At 37.6% G+C, this 21,295-nt stretch overlaps 1 protein-coding gene across 9 annotated transcripts in view; it reads left to right on the top strand.

The window, feature by feature from the left end:
* Window positions 1-21,295, top strand: part of SOX6 (SRY-box 6) — a 387,375-nt gene that overhangs the window by 267,888 nt on the left and 98,192 nt on the right. For 8 of the 9 annotated variants that reach the window (XM_019474501.1, XM_019474505.1, XM_019474503.1 and 5 more), the window contains one exon: window positions 13,347-13,470. In XM_019474501.1, the coding sequence (XP_019330046.1) occupies window positions 13,347-13,470 (124 nt within the window). The remainder of the gene's footprint in view (window positions 1-13,346; window positions 13,471-21,295) is intronic. The other variant, XM_009288777.2, reaches the window with a different exon arrangement.

The following is a 21,295-nucleotide window of genomic DNA, read 5'->3' on the forward strand; positions in this document are numbered from 1 at the left end:
AAAAAAAACCCAACCTAAAATTCTTTTGAAAAATGCATCTAAACTGAAATGGAAGATTACATCCTGAAAACTCTTTACCTGAAAAGACAGTGGAGACAAGCACATGCTAACAAAACAGGGAGTTTAGGGAGGAGCTTTGTTTACGCTGAAGACCCTTGAGTGCACTAGGAGGGCTTTAGAAAAGCATGATTTTAATTTGTTTCAGCTGCATGTGTCTATCTTAAAAAAAAGATGTTTGTGGGTGTCCTCATTTCCTTGATATGATGCTACTTTTATGTTTAAGCTTTTCTTGTATTTGTGACAATGACCTTCCTAAAGCCAAAAAAGTCAAATGTACTTCACTATGGTCTCCTTCCTCATGGTGGAAGTTTATTGGCAACTTTTGGGCATGACTTTATTGGTATCAGTGGCCTAGAAAGGATAATTTACTGCTAGATAGCTACCTTGTATACACAAAAAATACTCTCCAAAAGAGATGAAGTGAGAGTGAATGCTGGGAGTTTTGCAAGGAGTCTGAAGGTGAGGAGTGAAAAGATTAAGTGAAGAAGAAAAAAATGATTTGATAAATAGAAGAGACAGAAAGAAATCCAGCAATAATAGATGTGAGTGATAGAGTGATTTCCAAATGACTTTTATTTGTTACTCAAGTTGTCTACCACTATGATTAGCCCAGCTGACTCGCTGACTACTTCAATCAGCAGCAAACCTGTTAAATGTATCATGCTCAAAGAACATCTTCACAGAGATAGAGGTGGTCTTCCCAGAGTAAGGATTTAAGAAATACAGGTCTTGTGTGTCCAAGAAAGTCATTCAAATGGTGACTATCCAGGAGTGCAGCAAGCAAGCTGTATAGCCAGATGGGTCTAAGAACACTGAAATCCCAAGTGAGGGATTTGGAAAACAAGAGGAAAGCATATTCTACATATATATACCTATGTGTGTGTATATATATGTATATTCAAAAATATTTGTACAAAATACATGTATATGTGTATATAAATATGTATTCTACATATATATACACAGATCTGTATATTATATATGTACATGTGTATATATGTAGAATATGCTTTTCTCTTCATAATATAAAATATATAAGCATATCTATACACTTATGTATTTTTATATATATAAAGAGACATTCACTTTCACTTTAAGAATATGTCTAATAGGAAAGTTTCTGCTTGTTAAGATGTGTGACTTTATAATGGCATGTACTACACACTAACTTCCATAGTGCATACTTTTTAAGAGTAATCTTCTCCTAGTGAGTAAACAAATTTCCACAAAGGCATCTTCAGTGTACTTAACCATTGTCCACATGGGGACGTAGTGCAGAAGAACTAAGGTGCTACAAATACATATACTGAAGTAATGTGTGGTTGTTCCCTATACAGTTGAACTCTAAAACAGAGCTTCAGAGCGGAGCACAGTGACTTACAAGTAAACACAGATCTAAGACTTTGAACAGAGCTATTGAAAGAAGCTTTTTGTCTTCTCCTCTGATTTCGGAAGTCTATTTAGATAGGCATTTTTGCAGAGTTCCTTCTCTTGTTTTCTTATTACCTGACTAAATGACCAAAATTATGGCAAGGGTAACTTACTTCCTGGATCTGGCTGTCACTAGGGCATGTCATTGTGGCTCATAGTTTTGCAAGATGTTATTACGTTAGACTGATATGTTGGATTCTGTACCACCAAGTCAGCCCTCATCCTTACTGTTAATTTTTATTTTTTCCTCTATGTCTCTTTCATTCCTGTTCCAATGTATGTAAAAAGTGTCAGCACTAACTAGTTCCTACTTTGGAAAAAAAGTAGCACTTCAGCTGCTCCTGCAAATTCTTTCACCCTCTGAGCAGTGATTAATATACAGGTTTAAGAAGAATTTTTAAACAAAACCTGGAAAAAAAGGAAAAGAGCAAATATGCAGGCTAATGGTGTACCCTGAGGTGAGCAAAATGCATTTTTTTAACAAGCCAAGCATAGCAGAAAAGCTATTCTACAGTGAAATTAATAATTACCAAAAAGATTTGCTAGCATTATTGTTGTATCCTTTATGAGAATATGGGTAACATGTTTAAAAAACATGGGTAGTGTGAATCAAAGCCCAAAGATTCAAACTGGTCTCTAATTTTTAATGTGAATTCTATTCATACGCCCCTGGTGCATAGACTGAAATACAGTCTGTGGTTAACAACTCTTTAGAGTTGTGCCACTTAACCTGAAAATTGTATCCGTTCCTCTGATAGTATGGATTTCTAATTTTCTTTAACATCCTGCTTTAACAAAGCTTTAAGGTAGGAGGGCATCTTAGTGCCACATGTAGTAGATGCCTGGCTATAATACATGATTTCAGCCCCAAATATTTTCCAAAGGCAAGGTTTGTTTATTAACTGAACCCCATGCTGAGATTCAATCAATCTAATACAGGCTGAGTTTGAAGTTGAACATTCAAACGTATGCCCATACATCTTGGGCATATATCTTACATAATGATGTTGGCCCCAGACATCTTTCTGGGTTTGTTTATGTCTGTTATGGATTCCCCTCATTATCCATGCTGTTTGAGGGATTCCCTATGGATTCAGCCAGTTTATTGCATACTTTTTAAATTTTATGCCAAACTGAATATTCTGAGTGGCAGCTCGTATGGTAGATCCGTACAGCTTCCTCTCAAATCCAGAGATGAATGCTGTGATTAAGGTTAAATAAAATAATATGAAACCAACATGCTGCAAAAGGGTATGTAAGAGAATGCCCCAGGAGAGGCAAGAGGGCTATAGAAGTAACATGAATGATAAAACATTAAGATGTTGACTACTATTCCTATTTCTTTTCCTTTTAATTATGGTTAACCATTAAAGCAACAATTCTGTGATTTACAAGATCTTCCTTATTGAGCATCTATAGTAATAACACTGGGAAAACTCATTCATTAAATTTCATTGGTGAAGGGATGTTTTAATATGCCGGTCGCTAAGCACATCTGTGTGCGCACACAACTCCCAGTAACATTAATTGGAGTTGCATATGCAGATCAGACGGAGAACAGAGTCTTAAATATAGAAAGCAGAGATTGGTATGGGCCACGCTCTGTTCTCGGGAGTGTGTCCGGCTCCACCGAAGTAAGTGGAGTTTCTGAGGCGCTCCTCCTGAGAGATGAATGTTGCCCTTCTCATATTCAGCGTATAGGACCCATTTAGTTCTTGTAGGAGAGTTTACTAGGAGTAATGTATGGCCAGAAGAAACTAGGGCTAAAAGACAGCTTTTTCTTATAAAGCCTTTGCATTATGAAAAAGGTTGTTTTCAATCTGAAAACTCAGATTTATAAACACTTAATTCATCAGTTCCCTGTGCCTTTCATTTGAAATAAACAGCCAGCAATATTATTTTAAAATAAAGCAGAAGGTGTAACAAAAATGAAGTAATGTTTTGAGAAATATGTGATTGATGATTAAAAAACAGAAAGAGAAGGGGTGGGGGGTGTCAGTCCAGCATTCATTACTCAGGCAAAACTTCTATCTGAGCATGCATTAAGTCAGGAAGACCAGACAGTGTGTCTGGAAAATTATTCTTTCTCTGAGAAGTAGTCTCTCAAAAATATTCCCTTGTTTCTTAAACCTGAAGGCATCCTTTGACTGACTTAGTTATTTTATATCTATTGATGCTAGAGAAAACAAAAGAAACTTTAAAACCTGGAAACATAAACATCATTGAACCACCCACTTTAAAAAAAAAAAAGGGGTTGTGGGGAGAGAGAAAAAGAAAAGAAAGAAATCACAGTGGATGTTTTCCAGGAGGGAACATGCTACGCTGTGTAAAGGGGCTAGTGTAACAAGAAGTCATCTATTCTTGATTTCTTTAGACAGCTAGAGCTTTGTGCCTTGTCTAGTTTCTACGTTTTAAGAGCTTGTTCTGTGTAGCAGAAATAATACAATAAATGGGTTTAACCACATTTGTCTCAGCTAGACAGTCTGCTTTGTCAAAGATTGCTGGTACAACATAAACAAATTATGTGTTTGTAGTGCTTTTCAATGAAAGCCTATCTAACAGAGCGGAGATTGTGTTTCGGCAGCTGTAGATTTAATCTCCTACCTGTCAGTTAAAGCAGGCATTTCCTGAGCAGATAAGGCCTGGCTGCAGAGGGGGGAGCAGCCACAGCTGGACAAAGGGCCATTGTTATTGACCCCGTAATTCTATGTAGATTTGCCCGTGCATTTCATCACCCTAACTCCAGTATGTTAGGGTTGCAGAGGAGCCACCCCTTTGCTGCAGGTCGGTCAGGCAGAGAGAAAGGGAATTGCAGCACAGCTTTGTCACAATCAGTGACTCCCACTGATTGTCATGAGCAACCGAAGAAAATAACCCAACTTTGAAAGCAGCGTCACTCTAACATGAGTGTGATCATAGGATTCATGGCAAGGATCTATTCGCAAGCCGAAAGTGCGCTTTAAATAACACTGAAGTTCTGACAAATTGGGGAAAGCCAGGAAATGGGAAGATTGGCATTCCTTCTTGAAGATCAGGATCCTCTGCAGAAAAGGCAACACAGCAGTGTGGATTTATGTCTGAAGTATAGCTGTTGCTGGAATTTTAACACCCAAACTTGGATAGGAAATACGTAATGCTCATTTTAAATATGAGTTTCCTTGTTTTTTGCCTTATTTTACCTTTTTAATGATTTTGTTCTTTCAAAATGTTTTTGTAGATGAATCATAAATGCTGTAGAAAGTTGAGGAGCCAATATAACTGATTTGAGCCAGACACAGTTGGCATAGGAAGGAAGCAGGCTGTGTGTATGTCGCTGGTAGTTTAGAAACTCTCTGTTGCTTACTCCCAAATCTGCAATAATTACTGTATACCTAACAGTGGCAATCACCTCAGTCATACTGTGCAAACACACCAGTTTCTTGGAGCCTTTTCTGAGTAAAGATGGTCAGGTTGTGTCAAAATCTGAGGAATCCTAGGAAGAGATGGAACAAATTAATTTTTGCATGCGATCAGTATTCTGATTTGACTTTGATCTCTAGACACAGGAGTTTTCTGCATTAAACTAGTTCTCCACATAATTGCCTTTGATAACCCTTTGTGTTTTGATCTAGACACTCCATAAATATCATGTGATTTCTGGAAGTTATCTAGGTTACTATTCTGCATTACATCTCTTTCAAAAATATACAGAAGCAAGAATATTCTCACTAGATGTGAATACCTCCTTTGACCTAGTCTCTTGAATATTATCCTTTTTGGCTTGAGGAAAAATATCAACACGTGTCTCTGTAATAAAGGAGAGTAAATTCACAGAGGAATAAATAGAGGAAGAAATCAGCCATAGGACTGGGTGGGATGGGAAAGGCGTTCCTTTTTCGCACCTGTGACTCACCTCCACCCTTGTATCCTGCCAGTATACAAGTGTTTGAGGGCTAAACTGGGTAGCGCTGGCATGTACCTGCTGAAAAGCCTCATTCTGGTTTTTCAACAGAGCATGTACCTCATTAGCCATAGCTCTGCACTTTGGGTAGCTCTTTATTCAGTTGTGTGGTAAGGTGTAAAGGTTACAAGCAGCAGATTACAATGGAATTGGTTTATATCCACTATGCATTGTCACTTCTGTGGCTGGAAGAGAAATCAAGGCCTCTCTGAGTGTTGTCCTGTGTAAACTGCAGATGTAATACTGTCCTCTGAATGGGTCTTTGAGCTTGAATTAATTAGTAATTGTAAAGTATTCAAAATCTCCAAGTGCTTATGTAGTTACAATACAATATAGTTGCAAATCTTGGAATATCAGTGAAAATATAGAAAGCTTTAAAACAATATGCTGATCAGGAAGAAATTCTCCCTCTAGCGAAGTAAATGGCAGAACTGCTGTTAGCATCAGTGATCCCTGGGTTTCAGCTATATTCTGTGTTTTTTTAACATAATAGAAAAACCCCAACTTGTTCTTTTGTTGTACCTTTTTTACCTCTATGGGGCATCAGAGGCATTGAAAGATGTTTCTGTTTTCATTCCCACTTCTGCTGGAGCTATTCTTTAAAGTGAAAGACAGTCCTTCCTTTAGCAATCATCAGTGTTGTGGCGTTAGATGATTTTTTTATATTGTACATTGCAAGCCCTTCTACTGAGGGAACTAGTTTCATTTTAATTACTAGTGATGGCTACTATTCAAAAAAAGAACTCTGTCTGGAAAGGATGTGGGGGGAAAACTCTGCTTGAAAGCACCAATATGAAATGCAAATTTTAAAGCATCTCTTGCTCTAAATTTTTCCATCAACAGGAAATTTCAATGTACTCCAAAAATCTTGCACATTTTGATATCACCATAAAAACATAAACTAATAAGGATTTTCTGACATAATTTATGTTTAGATTTGAGCTCAAGTAATGGAGCTTCTGTACATAAAATATCAACAAGTATCATTAGGCTACAATATTTTTCTTATTTTGGCATGAATAAGACAAGGTGCAAATGAGAAACATACATCTTCACTAGTCTTTGGAAATATCTGAAATAATTGACTTGCTCAGTCTTCTGTGATGGCTTGGTGACCACTAACTGTGACAATTTGCATAATAGTCAACTCTTCACTTCTGTAGAGATAACTGTTTGTATCTGATTAAAATTAGGACTGTTTTAGTTCTCTTGACTTTTCCAGAAGTTGCAGAAATAGAGATTTGCTGTTATGCTTTAACCAAACAAATGCACACATGGGGATAACAATATGCTGAGTTTATGCAGATTTTACAACACAAATCTGACTAAAATACCCACTAATAGACCCTTAAGGAGTAATAAACACACATGAATTTTCCTTAGTTGCACTTTAAAGTGATTTTAACATACTACTAGACCTTAACAATAATATTTAATTGACAAGATTATGCATTTGTATGGATTGAAAAGGTGGTAGATCTCTAATTCCAAATGAACTATAAATTCACTTTTGCATAACATGTTTTATTTATTTCTCTATAGCAGAGATGTTCTCCATCCCTCCTAGTGAGAGTTTCTTAAAATACAGACAATTTAAATAGATTTAATTACCATTTATCAAACTCTTAACTTCATGAGATCATCTTTAGTTGAATTCTGTATTTCCAGGTAGTCAAGGAGCTAGATAAAAACAGGGCAATACAATGAGAAGCTAACAGAAATGAAACGAGAGCTAGTGTTTAAAAGTATTCTGTTTTCAGTGTGGTTGGTTGTATTTTTCTATTGCTTCCTTCTTTATTTCCCAAGTAGATGGAATTTAAGTTTAGTTCATTTGAAGTTTCAAAGTAGTGAGGAAGAAATAATAAAAAATAAGGATGCTCTGTTTCGCTCTATGATCATGGCTGCAATTTTCACATTAATGTTGTGGCAACTGCAGTAGACATATCTCCAAATCATGCTGAACCATTGGACAAATGGAAAAAATGATAGGGGAAAAGAAAGAAAATAGCAGTTACAATCCATTTACAAATTCAGTAGTGGGCTACATATCTTTCATAGTATTTCCCATATGAAATGTTCTTACTTTGCAAGTCTATGGTATCTTTTTTACAGTTTATTTGCCAGCACTTCCCCTGGGATCTCATTGGCAGACATTTTCTTTGTGGCTCATGTACTTTCACTGAGAGGAAATATTTTTCAATTAGACTGTAGATAATTAGATGGCAGATAAATTAGAACATAATATACCTCCCTACATAGATATAGCTCCAGTGATTCTATATTGCTAACAGGAGCAGAAAGTAGTCTCTGAATAATTTTCAATGTGGGAGCTATGTCAACGCGATTTTCAGTGTCTTAGCTACGATACAGTGCCTGCGTGATCACTTTTGGTCTCGTGGAGCCCACCTTTCTTCAACTGCTGTTCCTCCTCACGCAGAGTCACAGTTGCTTCCCTGGGATTACTTATACTAGAGGGGATTTCTCACTTAAGCGTTTGGGTCCACTCTCACATATTATCTTCACATTAGAGAATGCTAGGCATTGATGGCAGATTAATTCAAAGCCTTGAGAGTTCATCGGTTACATTTCTGAGCTCAGAACAAAAGGCCCAGCCACCACTCGCACACAAAGTAGCCAGATCCTTTATAGTTGAACTGGTTAGTTAACCCAGCCTTACAGTCGCTTTGCTTCGTCAGAACGGCAAAAAAAAAACAGCCAAACCATTCAATTATAACCAAAGAGACCTTTTTATTTTTTCAGTAAAATTCTTCTGCAGTTTTTCTACATAGATCATTTTTGGGACCAGAAAAGGGCTCAGTCATGGCACGAGTTCATTACAATATTGCCAGAGTTGGGGAAGAGATTTGGGCCCAAACCTGCAAAAATCTTAGCACATAGCTGCTTTTAAGCATTTAAGTGATCCCACTGACTTTCATATATATGAGTTTTCATAGAAGTAGTCCCTATTTTTTTATGCAACATGGTGTTTGCTTACTTGCAGAGTCACCAAAATGACCTAATCAAAATAAAATTCAAATTAACAAAACTTCTTATATTTCTTCTCTTGCAAAGAACAATAAAACCCAATGCTCATTATTGAAATAAATAAAATTCCAATGGTGGTATAAAAATAATAGTGCCATGTATTGTATACAGACTATTTAAAATGCAGATGAGGTAAATACATGTAATATGCAGGGTATTTAAAAACTTGCACTGGTAGTACCAGGGGCGCAAACACTGCTTGCAGTGCCATTAAGATTTTTAAAATGAATCAACCTAAAAAGTAATCTGTTGAGCTATCAGTTATAGCCATTATATTCTATGATATAAACATGTATTTCGAGCATTCTGAAAATGCACATTCTTACTTGATACTCTGCCATTACCAGCGAAGATCTTCTATTACATTGCAGTTTTTAAATGAGAGAGTAGAAAATTTCAAACACATTTTTACTATGGAAATTAAAAGCTTAACAACTGCATAGACAGGTTAAAATTGTAGTCTGACTATACCAATTATTCAAGAAGTTAAAAAATCTTAGGGAGAATTTTAAGTTTAAACTATGAAAAGTTTAAACCTGCCTGTGAATGAATGAGGTTCTCACAGAGGCTACAACATCACAAAGACAAAAGGTACCGTACACCCTATACTAAAGAAAAAAAAAAGTCAATTCAGTATATTCAAAGATTGGTTTCTCAGCTAACATGCATTGGAGTAGTCTGTTAGATTCAATACAAATCTCAAGATTTCTACAAGTTGAGAACAGGGCCCAGAGATTTTATTGGTGGAAGAAGTGGGGCACAATGGTTTTTAATAGTGGTGATGGATTATTCTAGGCAATTAGAGCATATTTAGGCTATCACACTGTTTTTTACTAGTGCTGGTTGTAATTAAAAAAAAAGCTTTAAGGAAGGGATACAAAATTATAAAGATTGCGCTTACTATCTCTCAAACAGATGGCACTTAATTCTCCCCTTTACTGAAGTAAACCGTGCAACAGAGAAGCAACTTGTCAAGTTTGATCTTGAAAAGTTTGCGAGGAATTCAGCTGCCATTATAGGGTGGGATTTACTTCTGCTCTTGAAACTTGTGATCATCGCAGCTAAGCAGAAATGTGTGAGCTGCCTTTTTGCTTGCACTGCTGCCATCCTTTTCTCTGCATGCCTTTACTTCTCTAGCTGCAATGTTAGTTGTTGCAGAGGCAGCTTTAGTTTTTAAAGACAGAACCCTTCCTATTCCTTAGTCTCACTAAATGTGCTGTGTTCCTTATCCATTCAAGGCATTATTTTTGTATGACATATCACTTTGGCTTCCATTTTCCAGGCACAATACTAACCGTCGATGACTTTTTAACAAGAAGGATTGTCCAGCCAACTTCTGAGATTAGCATTCACATGACTGTGGGACAAAGCACTGCAGATTTGCCCAGTTTATCAAATGGGCCACCAGCTTTTATTATTTCAGGGAAAACGAAATTGGAAGTTGCTTCTTGAACTAATCAGGGCTGATTTGCTCTAAAGTTGCTTCCTGACTTAGATCTCAGGCAAGGAAGTGCTGTAATCAGTTCCCAAGGGCTGTGAGAGTAGTGATGGGATATTAAAGGAATGGTACACTACCTTTTAAGTGTTCCCTAATCTTGGTGGCTTCTCATGCTTAACACAGTTAAACCTGAGCTTGTTGTACAGAAACAGAGATTAATTTTATGAGGTAGCTCTATATAAGACATGATTTTACTCAAGGTTGCAGAACTGAATTTTGGAAAGAATATACTCAGGTTTCCTCCAGGGTTTGTACAGTTCAGTTAAAGATATAGCCTGGCAGAATTGTTCAAAACCAAACATTTACTACCCGTCACAAAAAAAATAAATAATCTTCATGAAAGAGAAAATGAGTCCCCCTGAGTGTCACTGTTTGCATATTAGCCCATAGTACGGGCTCTGCCAAGTTACTCTCTGACTGACTGCTGCAGATGCTCTTTCTCAAGTATTCTGAGTGAGATCTTTAGTGCAAGTCTTTGGGGACAAACAATAGCACCTGTTCCTCACAAGATAGCAGCCCAGTTAGTCCATTCATGTATCTTTAATGAAGCTCTGGGGCAGATGGCAAAAAATGGCATCATCAACAACTTAGCACAGAGGAGACAAAAAGGGAAAGTGCCGATCCAACAATACGCTATTTTTACGAATGGGAAGAGACAGAGTCGGAGTGTTTCTCGGGCATCTGCTACAGTCTTGGTTTTCAGAAAGACCTGAGGAACATCTCAGCAATTAAAATTTCTGGGCATGTAGCCGATTTTATGAAGTACACCAATCAAATAATAATAATAATAAAACCCTCAGGAAAAAAATTGTCAAAAGTTAAGGTGTCTACTGTTTTATTGGCATTCATTTTACATCTTTAATAATTCAGCGATCAGTGATACTTGTACATTCTCTTCCTTTTTAATGCTTATTTGTGCTTTTCAGTTGACCTGTGCTGAAAATTGACACCTATGTGTATAATAATTCTGAGTGAAACCAACATTTACCTAGGAATAGTATTTAATATGTGCCAGAGGAAAGACCCATGGGAGGGAATGGTTGCCGTTCAGTATGGCCTTTTTTTAGTCTGTATAACTCTCTTAAGTGTAAACTCAAACTTACACTCTAAATGTAAGCCACCTTTAGCCAAAGTTCCATTGATTTATATAGGCTAAGGACCTGATCCAGCATTCAGAGTAGTATTTCAAAGACTAGCAGATAGCCAGCACATGCAATGGTAATTCTCCACACTTACAGAATTGCTTTTATTTGAGAGTTTAAAACAAAATCTTTTTGGATATGGTGGAGTGGATCCAACTTTATAGGATTGCAGTGGGAAGAGGCTTATGAAGTAACCATTGCAGGATTTGGCCTTAATTACATGTTTCAAATGAATTTTATGACACTATGGTGCGAAGTATTGCTATGGGTATGTATGCACCATCACTCTAACCACAGTACTCACTCTGATCTCTTCTATCTTGTGAGATTGTGTTGGTGTCTTGTACCTTTGCAACCCCATGGAAATACTTTCTGTGTGTGTTGATTGAAAGGGATATTTCTTAAGCCTTGGGTCCATTTGATTAGACTGTAGCTGGGAACTACTGAAAATGATTGTAGACTGTATTGTGTTGAATTCCTTCCAGTATATCCTATAGTTGTTTCTATCAGACAAAGCCTGTGATTTTCATTTGCTGTACTCCTGTAGAGCCAGTGTAAAGGAACACTACAGAGCAAAACTAGCACCATTTTATCAGAGGTAAATACCTGTGCTGGGCACATGGGGATCAACTCCAATCTAACCAAGTTTTACTCATATCCTAAAACGCACAGCCAGGCTTACCTCAGCTAAAATGAGAGAAATAGCTGCTCAAAGCTAGTTTCTTTCATGCCCCAGTGCCATAGCAGTAATTGCACAAAGACCTTTTTATTATAAGTTGATTTTCCTGAGAAATGGATTCAAAAAAATACTGTACAGTGTTTATTTTTTGCTTGACCTTTATTAACCTACATCTTAGGGCTTTCCCAAGAGAAGAGTTGTTGGTAAATTAACCCTCATAGACACACACAGTAGCATTTCTGCACTGCATCAATGGTTGTGAAAGTAACGGGGATATGACAAGAAAATTTGGCACTATTTAAACAATGTCATAGGTCAACATATGGGATTTGACCAAAAAAGTTTTTTAGGATTGAAATGAAAAAAAATTGCTTGAAGTGTACTTTAACTTTTTAATAGTATTTAATGCCACCGATTTATGGTAGGATGAGGGCAAAATTTTTTTTCTGCCTAAAACCCCAATTTCTTCCTACATTTACTAGCTTTGATATATAAACCATTATGTGTTTGCTTAACTACTGATCAGAAAAATCATAGTCAAACCCTTGGGTACTTCTGGGGTTAAGGAATGATGGATAAAAACTCTTTGTGATCCTAGACGCTGTCTCTGAAACACATGTAGTGTAAATTAAGGAACTAGGAAATTAACATCTGGATTTAACAGACACGATTCCATCCCATCTTCCGTTTTCTATATGTTGAATACAAATGCTGGTATAAGGTGAAGAATTTTTTGCTTTTGCATGTTTGTGCTTTTTGATACATTTATTAAGGTCAAATTAAATTTGATATAGTAAGTTTTATTCTGAAATGGTCTCTGAATACAGCTCCATAATTACCAAGCTACATGATAGTGCATAAAGCTATAAAACTGCTTAGACAGATAAGCAATTTATATGTTATAGTGAGGTGTGTATGGCAAAGGATGTTAGTTTAATTGGGAGCCAAGATGTTGGAGCCTTAAATCTTAAGAGCTGGGGTGTTGACTAGAAGACTGTTTAATACTGTGGTGAGATTTTGAAATAACATACCTGAGTTGTTGGTATATATATATATGAACAATACAATGTTGTAAGATCTCAGAATTAAAATTACCCCAATGATACTAAAATTTGAACATCAAAGTAGCTACTGTAGTGTTAGGTTACTTCTAAAATGCTTGTCACTCTGCTGTCTGTGACCAAATATGAGAAAACTTGTGAAAAATTAATAGAAATATGTACCACTGTTCTTTTTAGAGAACCTATGGTATGTTAGAAAGGTTTTGTACCTTTTTACCTTGTGCCGGGACAGGGAATATTAATTAAAAAAAATAACAGAGAACCAGGAAGAAGTAGGAAAACGTGCAGTTCACTGAGACTGTTACACCTTTGACACTGAGGGAAAACAATGTTAGTGAGGGCTTTGATGTGATAATGTGAAATTGGCAGGGATTACATTAAGGTGAAGGTTCTGTGGGACTGTGTGAACACAAGAACACTATCAGTACTGGAGAAATACCTGTCAAGACAAATTTGTGCTATTTCTGATCAGAGGCTCTCTTCTGTTTAGCAGGTTCAGGGTCACATGCCTCCGCTCATGATCCCAATTTTTCCACACGACCAGCGGACGCTGGCAGCGGCTGCTGCAGCCCAGCAGGGATTCCTCTTCCCCCCAGGAATAACTTACAAGCCAGGTAAGCTGACAGGGATGTGAAGCTATTTAACATTTTAAGATATTAACTGTAGCTTCTTGTGTGATCTGTCTCATATAGATGATGTTACACAACAGGCGTAGCTGGCTGGAAATAATGTGGAGGTTTGCAACTCCACTTGAAAAAAAACTTCTGCTTTGAAGGAGGTGGATGGAATATCGGTTATTGAACATCACGATTTTTTTTACCTTTATTTCCCACAAAATCATTTGCTCTAAATATATTGGCCCACTCGCCTAGTAATTTGCATCTGGTTTGCCCTGTGTCATTATACAAAGCTACGTATCTTTAATTAATTCTGTTATCTTCAGTATACTTGTAGTTTGTGCCAAAATTCTTACTCTTAATTAGTGATAAAAGTCAGAGGAAGTATAATTTAATTAGGAGGCTTCAAATGGGCAACTTTTTGTTTGATTTCAATCTGAATAATAAAAGGTTTCAGTAGATCAATCCCAGTCATCATTCAGACTTATAACAGGTCACACAACCTTGCAGTGAAATATGTTTTGAGATGATTTAGCAAATGTTATGATTTCTTTCTTTTTTCCTCTGAGTTTACAGGACTCCTGGGGAATTCAATTAGGGTTATAATGGTTTGAAGCTACTTTCAGAGCCTCCTTGTAAACAGGGCTTTAAATGTTTAAAGACACGTTGCCAAAGGAATTCAATGTAGGAAGATAGTTAAGTAAATAAAAGTCAACCTTATTTTCATTTGTACATTCTTTGTAAGTGACCTCAGTCCAGAAGCAGCAACCTTATTTTGCTCATTAATAGTATTCCCTGTCAAACTGCCTTTAGCATATTAACCTGATAACTAATAACTACAAAACATAAACACCAGTTTCTTTTTTTGACATTAAATATGAAATGTACAAAGTAAAGCATTGATCCTGCTCCCACTGATGTTAGTGGTGTTTTTGCTGTTGACTGCAGCAGGAGCAGGGTCAAATCCAAAGTAAAGCCTTGTAATAGATGATGTAAACAGCATACTAATTAAAAGCCAGGTTGAACCTAAAATCTTTTCTAGCAAGTTTACTTAATATTAGATGAAGTGAGGCCAAGCAGGATTTCAGCAAGCATTTCTGTTTGTCCCACTCCCTTCTGTCTCTTTCATCTAGAGACATTCCTCTTTAAACCAGGGTCTTTGTCCAGTTACTGTCTTATTTTCAGGTTGAGAAATCCCAAAGTTCTTTCCCAGTTTGATAAACTGGTGCACTGTATGCAGGAACCAGTTAATGGAGCTCTGAAAGGCAGCTAGCTTTAGATGGCACAGGATGATGGTTGTTCACACGCATCACCACCTCACAACAGTTGGGGACCAAAGTGAAGAATATTTTGTCTCCAAAGACATAAGAGTTGCAAGTTGTGGAAATTGTCTACGACACCCTGGCTAATACCTTTCTTCTCACAGACAAGAGAAAGCATGTGCTTTAGTTTCCTTGCTTTTCCCATTTTAATCTGAGATGCTTTCTGAATAGTGACTAAGAATGATTAAGCTGTTGGTTGTGCTTCTCCCTGAAAGGTGATATGTCAAATCACATTGTGTTGATTTTGGCTTTGTAGGCTACTTGGTACAATCATGACTCAGGAAGAAGAGTACCAGCATGATTTCCTGCACAAGAACAGATTTCTGCACTTACTCTAAAGTGTTCCTTACAGTACCTATCCTAACACTATTGAGCTTATACTGTTTTACCTCTGATCCTATTGACCTCATAGCAGAAGGCGATACAGCTTTAGGGCATTTTTTTTACTTGCCGGAATGCAGAAAGAGAGATCTATAACAAATGTTAAAAGATTGACATGCAGGCAGAAATCAAGGCCTAGATATCTCAGAATACAGCTAAGCTGTTTACTAGCATGTTAGTGGTTTATATCCAGCTGATGCTAGTAAGGACCAGAAGTCACAATGTTCTGACTATAGACTATACCCAGTGGCTTGCAAGAAATAAGAATATTTATATATTTAATATATTTATTAAATTCTACAGCATGAGAGGCAAAGGTAGCTGGGCAGGTTAGTAGTTTCTGTTGGAGAGACATCATGATAAAAAAACGGCCGTAACTACACTTGGTATTGATTAATTCCTATTTTTGGCACTCTCAGCACAGTAGTTAAGGAATTAATGAAACTGGAGATTAAGCTACACTCTTTCATAGAGAGGGTTCTTCAAAGCATTTCTGAGGAATATTTATGAACTTGACTGCTACTACCTGTACTCTTCTACTTTTGTGAGAAATGAAACTTTCACCTCTAGAACTGTCAGTTTAGACTCGCTCATACTTCTGAGGAAAGATAGGAGATGGATTAACCCTTAAGATACTTACAGTTTTCTTTTTGGTTGCTTGTTTCATTTCTGTTTCATTTTACTCTAGTTTGATGTAGGCAAGACTAAGATTTGACAGTGCCAGTTTTCCTTGGCATTCAGAAAATACAGTGAGAGGGATTTCAATAATAGGAGCTGTGGGAACTGAGTACTTTTGAAACTGACTGTGTCATTTAGGGAATGTCAAATATCGTGTGCACACAGTCACTTAATTTCCTTTGCCCGCAAAATGAGCTAGATATAAGCCAGCTCTGACTCAGAAGTGGCATATCAGTGTTAGTGTTACAGCGCAGCCAAGATGAGAAGTCCTGCCTTGGTGCACAAGCCAGGGTATGATTATGTGCACATGTTCATGCAGATATATCTTCATGGGCTAAGTGGGAACCAATTTCGTAGCTGTTTAGCTCAATGCCAAGATGGCAGTTACCAAGTAGTGTTGCAAATCTGCCCATAAACTCTACGCCTTGAAGTAAGAAAATGGTATTCCTGTAACAAACTACACTAGGTCATGCCCTCAATGGAAGGACCTAGAGAAGAGAGGACAATTTATTAGGTTCTGAGGCCCTTCCAGCACACGCCTTAGTTGCTCCTGAACTCCTGAGCTCAGAAAGTCATTATGAATAGAAAACTCGAGGAATTGCTGATATACAGCTATGATTTGTATTAAAATCTGACAGGACAGAGTTTCCTACTGCCTGGCAGGATCTATAGCATGAGGTGGCTGCAGCCCTCCCTCCATATTTTGGAGCTCTAGAAGGTGAAACAGGCCAAAGTTAGTAAGTGCTGATGACAAGTAATAGTTACATTAGAAAAAAAATCCCCAAAGTCCCATGCTTCCTTATGTATCTCAAAGTCATGTAATATAATTTTCCGGCATGGTAAGTACTAATTGAGAAATCAGAGCTGCATAGACCACCTAATTAATTTTTTATACATATTTCAGTATTTATACTGTATACTGGATTAATTAAAACTTTAGGGCACTGTGCATCTCAAATGACTGTTGTGACTATTGACCTGCAGGCGCTTGACGAGCCTCGTAGAGTACCTGGTTGTGGGGGTTGCCATTTATTCCAGTGGGAAGCTGAGAGTGGCAGCTGTTAGGAAGCTAATACTTGCCCAGAGATGCTACACAGTTAATATAATTATTTTGCATTCCAAGTACAGCAAAGCAACTGCGCTGGCTTTCTGACTGTGACCACTATACTTACTACTTGGAACTGGTGGGTAACATAAGTACCATTATACCTCCTCTCCCAGTGCAAATTTCCCTTCACTTAACCAACCACACGCAGCCAGGAAAAGTTAGTGGGCTGGAGTATCCTTGAATGTGATTAGCATGTCCCCGTTAGTGCCCTGGGTCAGGAGGAGAAGACAGTGAGTGGGATAAGGAGGACGACAGTTCCCTCCTCCATCTTGCAGTGCCTAAAGTATTACTTCCTTCAAGTTTTGTGGCTAAGAGGGAATGGGGAAGTAGGATGATGACAGAGTAAAGATATAGAGTAACGCTGGGCAGGAGCCAGACCATACTTTGAGCAGAGCTCAAACAGAGCTACCGTTTGCTCTGAGCAGAGAGTGGGAGGGCTGCTCTCCATGCTGGCTGCATAACAGCAGTCCGTGTGACTTGGAAATGAATGATCACTTTTGCTTGATAGTCTTCTGCAAATATTTTGTATTATATCAGTTCTTTACCAGATGTGGAAAGTATCTCTGAAAAAGATTATTGAAAATAGAGACATTGAGGTATGGAGATTGTAAATCTCTATTTAAAAAGGTTTGTAGAGTGATATGCTGCAGTGTATTTTCAAAGCATTTCTTCATATTTCATACATACAGTATATAAAGATCATGATTAGAATGGCTAAGAAACAAATCCTGTCTGCCTACCTAGGTCATTCTGCTTTATACACAAAAATAATTTACAAGAGAAATGTGAAGATGGAGACTGTTTTCCTAGGCTGGTGGCAAAAATAGTGAGAAATGCAGCCAACATTTTGGCCTGGTTCTGTTCCTACTTGCATTGGGGTAAATGGGGTAAATCAACAGTAACTCCTTTGAAATCAATGAAAATAAAATTAGGTAAAGCACGACAAACAAAACTGTCAGGCTTATTGTCATCTGGCTGGACCTCAGAACATTCCAATACTGTGAGACATTTGTCATCAAACTAATTAAACTCCTTGATTACAGTAGCCACATAACTAACATCATCTTAGATCTGCTGGATTTCACTGATATCCATCATTGCAGTTCCATTTGGAACAGGCCTTTCAGAAGTTTTTCTTAAAGCTGTAAGGTGGTTTAAATTTTACATAGCACAGTACTCTATTTTCAGTAGGCTGCTGTTCCTCTTGGTAGGTGAGAACAGAAAGCGTACATCAAATCAACTGTGTACTGAGTTGGCCGTGTATCTTTGCATGGCAGAGGTGCTGCTTGAGTCTTGCTTCTAATGGAAATTCCCCAGGACTGAGTTAAAGTCTGTCATGTGTTCCCTGTTGGTTTTTACTAGTTGGAACAAAGAATCCGTAACCTCAGGATTTGTTGTAGCAATCCATATGTGCCTCCCTCCTAAATGTTGAGGTAAGAGCTGGAAGTGGTAGTAGGCAGCTGAATATTTTCAAGTGGGATTTTGCGCTGAAGTTCTTTAGCCGCAGACAGGCAATTGTTGGGGCAACTGATTTTGCTGCGACATGAGGATGGCAATAAGGCGGTGTTGTGGCAAACCCTGCTCAGAACAAAGGCAGAACTGAGGTAGTGTCATCGGACAGAGGAGATGCTCCATAGTATTGCCTTAGCCAGTTACCTCTGTTAACATCTTCCTCAATCCTGATGGTGCTGCACAAACAAAATGCATGCCCTGTGTGGGAATACTGCAGGAGTGGTCATCTGTATCCTTGCTGTATCCCGACAACACCCTAAGGAGAGGTTCCTCAGTCTGTTCATTATGCCTGTGAGGCCCTGGAATTTGTGATCTCTCGCATCTCTTCCAACTCTGTTTCCTGTTATTCTGTGATTCCACATGGAGAGCGTGCAAGTGGCAGTTTGAGATCCATGTGTAAAGAGACATTTTAAGTTACAATCCCAAAATGAGGAAACCATCATCAAACCAAAAGCTTTGTAAGTCAGGTGAAGAGAGTCAGCTTGTGTCTTACAATTGTATTTTAGGAAAGATGGGTAATAAAGCAACACCTTCCCCCTATCCTTGAGTCTCACAAGAGCCAGACATCCTTCTTTCCTCATAGCTCACAAAGCCTTGATCTGGAAAGTAAGTCCATACATCCTATAAATAAAGTCCACTAAGCTTCATTGCTTCATCCAAGACAAAAAGAAACATTTACATTATTTCTATGTAGAATAGCACGGTACAATTGCTCGCTGCTTTTATTCATTTGGAAATGTTGCTCAACCTGACAAATGAAACAGAAGTCTGGCATACTTTTCCATGGCTTGTAAACACCAATTTATATATAAACAACAGCAGCCAAATGTAAATAGACAATCAGCACAGCAAGGAGATTGAAGAGATCAGTTTGCAAAACATGACAGATTTTCTTCTTCCGGCATTCTTCTCACTCCTGGTTATCAAAGGCCAGCATACACCAGCACCTAAAGCAGACCTGTTTGAACATGTTCTGCCGCCTTTTGTACAAATTTAAAAGAATGGATCCTCACGCAAGCATTCCAAACCAAGAAACAAATTTGAAAAATATTGCTACAATACGTCGACTGATTTCTTTCCAAGACAGCTACCAAGAAGCTTCTTGATCCGTTCTTGCACTGACAAAACAAGAGGGGGAAATATGTACCTTCTGTAATTAAAAATTAAAACCAGTCCATTCCCTGCATGCTCAGTTTCCTCAAGGGAGAAAAAAAGTGCCTTTGCTCTGCTTTTACTGCTTGGTGTCAGCAAAGTACTCCAGAGCTGAGAGAGTATTAATTTTTGTTCTCAGCACAAAGATACTACTAACATACCAGGACTTAGCCATAATTTAACATATTAAAATGAGGGGGGAAAGGGACAGTATTATGTTATAATAACAAATAAATGGCATAACTATAAAATTATTTTTCCCATAACAAAAGAAGGAACTGTAACCAGCAGGTGAGCAAGAGAACACTCCAGGGTGTGGTAGAGATACTATTAAATTAACTGCGCAGCCAAAAACTGTGTGCGTGTGTACGTGCGTGTGCGTAAAATATCGGGCTATTTCAAACCATAGGACCATGACAGCTGTGAAAAAGGAGTGCCGCAGGGAATTCTTTCAGAGTTTGATTTTTAAAAAAATATGTTTGACATGGAAAATGTTTTAGTACAAATAAAGCAACTGGTATCGAACTTAAAAAGTGTATGGGGAGGGGGAGGGAGAAAGAAGAGATTGCTGTGTGGAACAGGAATGAATAATTCATGATATTTAAAGAAAGAATGCCTCCGAAATGTTCTGCAAGGCAGTCCATGCTGATAACTCGGATGGTTATTTTCCCCCCATTTAAAGCATCATTAATTCAACATCTTTGTGATTTTTTTTAAAACCTTGTAAGATATTTCTGAAAGGAACATTATTTAACTTAGGTTAGGAACTTATTTATTCAGATAATTTCATATAAATATCAAAGAGATTAGTAGAATTATTTAACCATAAAAAGACAGCTTTAGTACTTTATGAGAAGGATCTAGTTTTTTTTTGTTGCTTTTTTTTAAGAAAAAAAACCCAACATCATTGCAAACTAAAATCAACCTCATGGAAGGGGGAAAATAAGAGGAGATATTTTGAACATTACTCCATAGGACACCAGTACAATATAGTGTTAGTGAATGCATTGTAGCAGAGCTCCATATGCAATCAGAATCCAATTGTTACTGGACTGTGTACAAGCACATACTGTGCTCAATGGTCTGGTAAGGTACTATGGATATGATGCAAAGAGAACTTGTGGATTAGACATGTACAATTTATTAAAAAAGTGAAACAACCAAACATTTAAACTGAGCTGAATACAATAGCACTTCAGGTGGTAAAAAGGGAGAGTTCTGAGAAATCCAGTGACTGCAAAGACTTCAGCTATTGTTATTTATTTGAGGGGGTTGGAAAAAAAAAATCTAACTCTTGGAATGTCCTGATTATATTATTTTGGATTTCTGTACTTTCCCTCATCGCTACATTCTGCTTTCAGTGTGGAAAAGTTCATGTAAAACAGACTGATTATTGTAAATCTCAAAAATGTACAGAGGAGCAGCCTGTTAAAATGTAGCCTACAGATAGTACATAACACTGACTTCAAATAAGAAGCTTGAGCCAAAGTGATATTCCATTAAATCATAGTTACTGTGTAATTTATCCATCACTGTATTAATTTTTACATTACAGATTATGCTGCTAAACTATTTCAGCCTTCCTTCATTCTTTACATTGACTAAGAGTCTCAGTGGCACTGTGTGATGCATTGTTGCAGTGGCTCAGAAGTGGGAACACCCATAGATG

This window comes from Aptenodytes forsteri, unplaced genomic scaffold (assembly GCF_000699145.1).
Source record: "Aptenodytes forsteri isolate BGI_AS27 unplaced genomic scaffold, ASM69914v1 Scaffold8, whole genome shotgun sequence".
Taxonomy (NCBI): Eukaryota; Metazoa; Chordata; class Aves; order Sphenisciformes; family Spheniscidae; genus Aptenodytes; species Aptenodytes forsteri.